The 9,164-nt window shown below is 45.8% G+C and overlaps 1 protein-coding gene and 1 pseudogene across 1 annotated transcript; one reads left to right on the forward strand and one right to left on the reverse strand.

Annotated features, from left to right (window-relative positions):
- The first annotated feature begins 2,952 nt into the window (after positions 1-2,952).
- On the forward strand, positions 2,953-6,295 carry LOC143267040 (serum amyloid A-3 protein-like). The gene is made up of 4 exons (XM_076543709.1): positions 2,953-3,064; positions 3,604-3,698; positions 5,543-5,681; positions 6,032-6,295. The coding sequence occupies exons 2-4, from the start codon at positions 3,608-3,610 to the stop codon at positions 6,168-6,170; spliced, it is 369 nt and encodes a 122-aa protein (XP_076399824.1). The 5' UTR covers positions 2,953-3,064; positions 3,604-3,607; the 3' UTR covers positions 6,171-6,295.
- A 1,137-nt stretch (positions 6,296-7,432) lies between these two features.
- On the reverse strand, positions 7,433-8,357 carry LOC143269785 (pyrroline-5-carboxylate reductase 1, mitochondrial pseudogene; annotated as a pseudogene).
- Between the last annotated feature and the right edge of the window lie 807 nt (positions 8,358-9,164).

The raw sequence follows: 9,164 nt of genomic DNA on the forward strand, positions 1-9,164 counted from the left end.
CTTTTATCTTATCATCTCTATATCCTCCTATATATCTATATCAGTAATCTATGGGAAATGCAGGTTGGGCCCATTTACAGTAAGTTAGTGTTGGGTCTGATGTGGGTTGTTCCTGCATGTGCTGGAGAGATGCAATGCACTGTGGATCAACCTGTGTTTATTCATTGTGGGCCAGACTCAGAACCATCCAAACTGGCATGCTTCTCTCAAACATTTGGAGTCCTCTAAAATCCTCTTCCAGTTCTACCTTTAAGTAAATAAGCTTGCAGAATGCACAGATGGAGTGCATTTTTATATTTATTCACCACCTGCTTAAGGAACCAAGAGAAATGTCTGGATGATAGTGAGACAAAAACAGCCATCTTCTCGCGAGATCCCATTCCATGGAGACACATTAGGAACGAACAAGGGGCAACTTTGTGTGACAGTAAATGAACAATAAAGAAAAACATCCCTGGACACACCTGTCACACCCCATCCCCCAGGCTCAGGGCTCTTCTTGGGATAGGGGCAGAAAGAATGTAAGAGGTAGAGGTGGTGGATGACTTTAAGGACAGAGTGTTTTCCAGACACAGCAGGACACCGCACAGGTGAGCTCACGGGGATTGTGACAGCGTGAATAAGACCTGGGCAAGCTCAAAGCACACAAGATCCCAGCATGGAGGGGGCGAGGTGGACACAAAATCCCACCCCTAGCTGAAAAGTTATTGGCATTGGATTGCTGGTAGGAGAGGAAGAGTCAACTTTCTTTAATGGTATGACCTCTTGTTGACCAACCTCTAGGGCAGACCCCATGGCCAAGACTAGTTGGCTCATTCAAACTGGACTTGATGAAGGGAAAAAAAGAAGAAAGCTTTAAGTTGGGCTGGAAGGGAGGTGAGAGGGGAGTTGGGGATGAGGAATGAATACGATTAAAATACATTGGATAAAATCCTCAAAGAATTAGTTAAATTATTATTAATAAAGAAAAAGTTTGTGTGAAGAGCTCTTCTTAATGTCTAGGAAAGAATTCACTTGTCTTCTAATATTTCTATCAAAGAAGAGGGCAGGAACTGGAGAGATGGTTCAGCAGTTAATTGAATCTGGGTTCAATTCCCAGCTCTCACATGTTGCCTCACAACCATCTCTAATACCAGTTCCAGGGGAACTGACATGCTCTTCAGACCTTCACAGGCACTAGGCATGCATGTGGTGCATGTACATACATCCAGGCAAAATACACATAAAACAAAACCAAAGTAAAAGAGGAGAAGGGTGGATTGAAAGAGTGGACATGTGGGAAGTGAATTTTGAGTCTAGAATGGTTGAGGAGGTCAGTACATAATCACTGGCAACAAATGTCTGTCCCAAGGAAGTCAGGACAGAAGAGGGGGCTGCTTTTATGTGCAGTCTTCGGTGAAGCACCTCCCCAAGCAGGTCCACAACCAGGGAGTGTGGGAGGTTGTAGCTGCTGCCCACTGCCTACTGTTAGAACAATGTGAGCCAAGTCAGCCGGACCCCAGGCCACTAAAGAATCCCTTTCCCAAGGGATGGAAGTAGTGTAAGGAGTAGCCAAATGTGGCTTGGCAGTGCCTTGGCTAAGGACCAAGAGACTAAAGAGACATCATTTGACAGCTTTTCCATTACAGCTCTCATGTCATAGTGCCCAAAACAACTCAAACAAAGGACAAACCTAGAAAGAGGCTTCATTCCCAACAGCTCTAATCTAGGACGATTCTCAAACATGGTGCCCACCCTGGCCTGACCTGCTTCATCCTGCATCACTTTTACCCACATCCTCCACCACCATACTGCCCTCTTGTTTGTGGTCCAACAAAAAGCTCTTCACTTCCATTCTCTTTGGCTGTTATCCCTTCTTCCTGGCTATTAGTCACCATCTTCCAGCTTACAGTTTCTCTACATCAGCTTGTTTCTCCATTGAAATATTAACATTCCTCTTCTGGTAACAAACAATTTCAGGCAAAAACAAAAAACAAAAAAGAAACAAACAAAAACAAAACAAACAACAACAACAACAAAAATAAAACAAACCCCGAGCTATTTCTTTCTGGGTGGGCTCTTTTGGCCTTACTGCTGTCCTCAGGCTTCCAGCCCCGGGTCCCTTAGAACAGAGGAACAAATGTGATGCCCTCATCATGTAGCTATCAATACCCCTTCCCAGGGAAGTCAGCATATTTAAATTTTTCTGTTGAATAAACGGGTGGGGATACAAATTGAGCTATAGTTCCCTGATTGCCTGAATGGATTTTCTTCACAAGACAAATGCATGGAGCAAAACCTGGTGTTGCTTTTCTAGCTCCAACCGCTGTTTCCTGGTACTACCTCCCAGCATTCCTCTGTTGCGCCCTGCACTTTCTGCCTGAACCCACTGTTAGCATAATTTCACAGCCAGTGGGCCTTCCTCATGCTTGCTTGTGGTGTGTTATTTCTTCACAACTTTGAAGTAAATCCTGTACTGCTGTTTCGTGTTTCTGGTTTATCACAGTATCTGAATTTAATATGTTCCCTTATTTTCCATAGCAACTGCTCAAGAATAAATACACTTGCGTCTGGAGAAGTCTGCTCCCAGTGTTGAGTTTACCCATGTGGATGTTAAACGTCAGTTTCCACCTTCCTTTCTCCTGTTTCCTCAGCTTAATTCTGAACTATGCTTTGAAAGGACTTGATCTCAGCCTTTGGAGTTGCTGTGCACCTCCATGATTCAGTACATATTCAGATTTCTTTTTCCAATATTAACATCCCTCCCTTAGAAATTGGCACTACATGATTGGATGGAAAGTACTCATTGTGATTATTCCCAGTTAGGATGGGGAAGACTCTGAAAGCCCAACTTGCTACATTCCTGAAAATGGCCAGATTGTGCAATCTGGGAAAAGCAGACCTGTGTGTGAAGAGAAATCTTTATGTTCTGAAAGATAAATTACGGCCAAGTGGGATTATGCAAGATGAAACGGGATTGCTCCACTAACTGAGTGACAGTATATATAGATAGCCTCAGCCACATCTCCTCAACAAGTGACACAAGCCACTCACCAGGAGTCTCAGCAGGAACTGACAGGCCAGGGTGAGTTGTCAGAACTTTCCAACATTTGCTCTTTGCAGATTCTTTTCCCTGCCAGCATTCACTTGTTGTGTTTTCCTGCTCAGTCTCTGTCTGAATCTACTAGATGGATTAGAATTCACTGGAGGCAATACTTTTATCATGGAGATTTGTTGTATGCTTCTGTGTGAATTCAGGGGAGGGTGGAGTCAGCCCTCTACAGATAGAATGCAGAGGTCTATGATGGTTATAAGGCCCCTACACGCCTCTCTGGAAACTTCCTATACAGTTGGGTTTTGGCTGGCAAGATTAGAATGCTATGTGCTTTATGCTAATGGTCTATTTGCAAACTCTCAGTCAGTGGCAGTCTAATGAAATGTGGAAATGGGGAGCTAGATAGCGCCCTGGAATCCACTTACATCATCTATCTCTACACGTGTGTGGGTTTATGTATAAAATCCAGTGGGATTGGTTATTGGCATGAAAGGACAGCTCAACATTACAGACGCAATTGCCTCTCCAAGAAATGGTATATTCATCCTTGTGTTTTTCTGGCCCTATAGCAGGATGAAGCTATCCATTGCCATCATTTTTTGCTTCTTGGTCCTGGGAGTTGACAGCCAAAGATGGTTCCAGTTCATGAAAGAGGCTGGTCAAGGTAAGGGCAAAGGATGGGGACAGGAGGTTGCATTTGTGAGTTCCAAGTATTTACCAGAGCAGGGACCACATAATTAAGGGATAACGTGCTTGTGAAGTCTCCATGGATAGACAAGCTGTGTTGCTCTTCCCATGTAGTTCTGAACTCTTCTGGTCAGTGTTTACCTTTTTCTGTGAAGATCCCGAGCCTGAGATCATGTAATGTTTGTACAACAGCTTTCCCACAGGAGTGTAGGAACAATCTGTATTTGAAGTTGCAGATTCGCCAGCAGAAGAGGGGATCTGCTGCCCCCTTGTGGCAGCTCACGTCTATGTCTGGTGACTGTGAATTGAAGTACATCCCAAGGGTAGAGTGTTCTAGGCCAGGCACAGGAGAACCAGTGCAGTCTCCAGTCCACAGTGACAGCAGGCAAGGCTAACTGAACTCTTCACACAATGAAAAGGTGTTGTCCAATATGTGTGGAAATGAATTAGTTTTTAAATTAATCTTGTGGTGTAGTGCCACACCTTATCTTTTAAGGAAACCGAGGCACAAAGCATAATAAGCTATCTAACAACAACAAAAACCTCTGGAAGAACAGAGGTTAGCCCAGGTTGGCCAGCTCCTCATAATCCAAAACAGAGCTCCCTGGACAGAGAGAGGACTTCATGAGCACACACTCACTGTTGACCTGAGAAGCAGCAGGTCATGGGTTGGGGAAGGCAGCTGTCTGTGAAGGACGCTCCAGATCCCCTGCCACCCACAGAAGACTGTGACTTGCTTACCTGGAATATAGGTCTTCTGGGGCTGAGACATGGACAAGAAACTGTCACCAAGGGAAATACATCCCGCCAGCCACAGCACAATAAAAATTAAACGAACCTAGATATTGGACTTTCCCTTTTCTCCTAACTTGTCACTTTTGAAGATATTTCCCATCTAATGTTAGCTGGATCTGTCCTTCAGTGCACAGCTCACCACAGCTGTCCTTGGTTTACACCTTCTGCTGTTTGTGGCACCTTCCTGAGAAGCAGATAAATGAGATGATAAACTGAGCATCTTCCATGAACATCCCACGTGCATTTTCTCAGGTTTTCTGCATAACCACCAAGGTGGCTTATACTCTTCCCTGTTCTTGGAGAGGATGTAGACGTTTCAAACCTAGTGTGCCCTTTGCCACCTAGAGTCTCTCATCATCCAGCTTGTTTTTGTCTGTATCAGAGAACTCACTGTTGTCTCCGCTGATGGAGAGCTGAGAACAGCTCACATTGCAATAGATCCTGGACATTCTGTGGGGTCAGAGCACTCACTCTGCCTGGAGAGCAGTTTCTCCCATGGCCTGTGCTAGGAGAGAGCTGTGGCTGCAGTGGTGATTGTAGCACTTGGGAGGCTGAGGCAGAAGGATTGTGAGTTTCAGGCTGTCTAGGGTTATATAGAGATGCATGCTGTCTCTAAAGGAAGAGAACATAAGAGAAAGGAAAGAAATGGAAGAAAAAGAGAGAGGAGTGGAGGAAAGGAAGAGGACTCATGTCTCACACCATAGACAGAAGTTTCCCTGGGCCATTTCAGAGAGCGCTTCATCATCACATGATGAAACATCCCCTAGAGAGCATCTCTCCTCTATATGCTTTTGGAGCAGCCAAAGACCAACATCAACAGAGTTAAGTCAGGAATCCCTTAGAATAAAACTTGCTCCAAAAGTACTTCTCTTTGCAAGGCATGGGGAAGTAAGAACTATTCTTTTCAAGCCAGCAACAGTTCTGTGGTTTGTGAAAGGCCAAAGTCATTGGGATGAGTTGGACGGAAGTTTTAACCCACTCTTTTGCCTAAATGCAATCTTCTTCATCATTCTCCTAACTCTCCAGGGACTAGAGACATGTGGCGGGCTTACTCTGACATGAAGGAGGCCAACTGGAAAAACTCAGACAAATACTTCCATGCTAGAGGGAACTATGATGCTGCCCAAAGGGGACCAGGAGGAGCCTGGGCTGCTAAAGTGATCAGGTAACAGAGGTCTCGGTGAGCAGAGCTTGACTACTCTGGACAGTCAGGAGGGGCTCTCCTCTGCATCCTGTGCACACTGCCCATTAACTGTCCTCTTTTCTGTGCATAGTACTGGGAGTGGTTGGCAATGATGCATGATACCCCACCCTCTCTCCCCTGGTGCTGCTCATCCATCATGAGGGTGACTTCCTGGGTCGAGCAGATGTTTATTCAGGCAGGATCAGTATCATCTTCTCCTTCCCTGGTGTTCCTGGGCTCCTCTTAGGGCCATCTCTTGAAGAAGGGAGTCCAGAGGGTGGGGCCATTGCCATCAGCTTGATTATGGGTCTTCTTGTCTGTCTTGATTACAGTGATGCCAGAGAGGGTATTCAGAGGTTCACAGGACGTGGAGCAGAGGACTCAAGAGCTGACCAGTTTGCCAACGAATGGGGTCGGAGTGGTAGAGACCCCAACTACTTCCGACCTGCTGGCCTGCCTAATAAATACTGAGTTTTCTCTTCATGTTTTCCCAGCCAAGCAGACCCAAGGAAAGAGGCAATTACTGAATTGCATTAGTTCCTAAACTCTGGATCCCTAAGCACCCCAAAATGTTGAATAAATACTTGTGAAATGTAGCTTGTCACTGTCATTTGAAATAGCACAGGGCAGTCATATTGAGGATTGTGGGCCATGGGAATGATCAAGAAACACCACTGTTTTTTTTTTTTTTTTTTTTTTTTTTATTTAAAGAAAGATATGAAGCCGGGCGGTGGTGGCGCACGCCTTTAATCCCAGCACTCGGGAGGCAGAGCCAGGCGGATCTCTGTGAGTTTGAGGTTAGCCTGGGCTACCAAGTGAGTTCCAGGAAAGGCGCAAAGCTACACAGAGAAACCCTGTCTCGAAAAACAAAAACAGAAAAAAAAAAAGAAAGATATGAAAAGATTAGAATTGGAATATAACTCTATATGTCTATACATGGACCAAAACATATATTATGTATCTCCCTCAAACACAGGCAGATAGCAAGAAAGCCTTGTGTACTATTTTGGTTATAAAGTTAAAAACTAGATAAAAACCAACACCTTCTGGGCTAAGGATATAGCCTAATAACAGAGTGATTGCCTAGTATGTGTGAGGCCCTTCCAACCCCATGTCCTTCCTATAAAAAAAATTAATAAATTCTTGCTTAGCAAAATATAACTCACAAAGACTGAAGATGAAATCAAAGCTATCCTGTAATTGTTTTAATAGACTTGATGCTTCCCACAAAGAAAGCCTCAGATCTAGATGTTTTTATAGATAATGTTAACCCCCCAAAAAGGCAAGTCACTCCTATTTTGTAAAATTAATTCTGGAGAGAAGACAACATATTCTGCAATATGTCTCTGGAATAGAAAAGCTTTGGCACCTCCCTCCCCACAACCTATAAGAAATTATCAAAAAGCAAAAGTATGCTGACCTATGATGGACTGACTCCAGCAGTGACCAGCTCCAGGCCCCAGGTATAGTCTGGTGCTGCTCCCTTTACACAATCCCTGAAGATTCTCCAATCCTGGAAACTGGGGCTCAGATACTCCATGTTGTTCCTTTACCAAACCATAACCTTCCCCGGGTCACGCTGGCTCAGGTAGTCCTTTTTTGTCTGGGCAGCTGTGTCCTCTGTCATTAGCTACCTCCTCCAATTCTGGTCTCCTGTTGGTCCCTTCCTTGCTTCAGTGGCCTGGTCCCAGGAGTTCTTGCATCTCTCACCCACTCCTTTGCTGAGGTGTAAACTAGTTTGTATTCATTATATATAAATTCTTGCTTGCTAAGGCCAGGCTGCAGGCCTTAACATAGGCAGAAGAAGACAGAGAGGCCCCAGCAGAGGGGTCCAGTTTCACCTTGTCCAGTAGAATCTTTTGGAAGGCAGCAGAGGACAGGGTTTCCTGATCAGCCATGGTCTGCAGCTCCCATGTGCAGGTGCAGGAGGCCTCCACGGCATTGATAAGCAGGGAGCAAAAAGCCTCCACTTTGCAGCACACACAATGCATGGATGGTAGCCCCACCAGGAGAGCAGACACTATCCTTGAGCTGCCAAGTATGCTGTTCTGAGTCTAGTAGCATTTTGGCTGACACCAACAGGGCCTGGGCCCCAAGGCAGACTGTCAGGCCCCTTGAAAGCCCCATTTTCACATCACCATCAGCCAGAGCATCCAGGGCTTGAAAGCATAGGCAGGGCCGCTGCCACTGAGTGCTGTGACAACTGAGCCCTGTGACAGCATTGGTCAAATCTCCCTCCACTTTTGTTCAGAAGTCCACACTGCCCATGAGCCACTCTCTGAGCTGGCCATCCTCCACCTGAATATAAGTGCATGTGGCATGCACAGTACCCTCCTCCTGCACATCAACTGGGGTGTCAGCCACACAGTGGATGACTTTGGAAGCTGTCAGCTTCTTTTCAATGGAGTTGATGATGGCGTCTGCCACAGAGAGCACCGTGATGTGCCTGACCTCAATGTCAGCACCAACCTCATCAAGATGAACGGGTGATATATGGCTTCACAGCCAGGAAGAGCACACCACTGTGACACACTGTCTCTTTTTTGTGGGGTGTCAGGTTCACCCCATCCTCCAGAGGGCAGAGACTGTGGCTTGGTCCACGGCCGGGGAGCTGGACATTATCTCATGAGCAATCAGAACACTGGCTGCTATGAAGTCCTCTGCTTTTTTTTCTCTTTCTCTCTCTCCTTTTTTATAGCGGGGTATGTAGTCCAGGTTAGCTTTGAGCTTTTAATCCTCCACTCAAGCTTTTCAATTGCTGGGATTATGCATAAGAATCAACATCCCAAGTTCTTTTTCTTTTTTTTTTTTAAAGAGAGTGGCTTGATATCTTGCCCAGACAGACTTTAACTTCCAGGCTCAGGGCATGCTCCCATGTCAACCCCCTCAAGCTCACACCACCTGGCTGACTCAGTTCTTCACTTTCTTCTCTCCTTGCTTGAAGTTTCTGCCCTTGGATTTTCTAGCTCAAAAACATACCAACTATCCCAATAGCAGGCCCTTGCCCACAGAAAGGCCAGCCTAAGGGTCAGCCAGGAAGGGAACATCACTTATAACGGGGGACCTCCATTTGTCCTCAGGCTCCAGCCCAAAACAGGGTGGATTCTAGACCTCCACCTCTTCAGTTTTCTTTGGAGATGAGACCTATGGGGCCTTCACTCTGCCTGGTTCCAAGGTCAGCTGGCTTAGCCATGGCCCCTTTCTGTGATCCACTCACAGGTGGTTGCCTGTCCTTTCTGTGGGGACCAGCTGGTCCCAGACATCCTGTGCCTCCTTCCAGGCACTTAATCCTCTCCCAGTGATCCCACTAGGCATTCAGGAAAAGGACATCTCAGGTAGCCGATGAAACTCCAGCTTGTTCCTGAACTGACTCACCAAACACTGGTACTGCTTGTCCTTTCCTCTCATTTGATAAAAACAAAACTTTCCCTCCCCCCAAAATATTTCAAAGCTGTTTCTCCTTGC

Source organism: Peromyscus maniculatus, chromosome 1, assembly GCF_049852395.1.
Source record: "Peromyscus maniculatus bairdii isolate BWxNUB_F1_BW_parent chromosome 1, HU_Pman_BW_mat_3.1, whole genome shotgun sequence".
Lineage (NCBI taxonomy): Eukaryota > Metazoa > Chordata > Mammalia > Rodentia > Cricetidae > Peromyscus > Peromyscus maniculatus.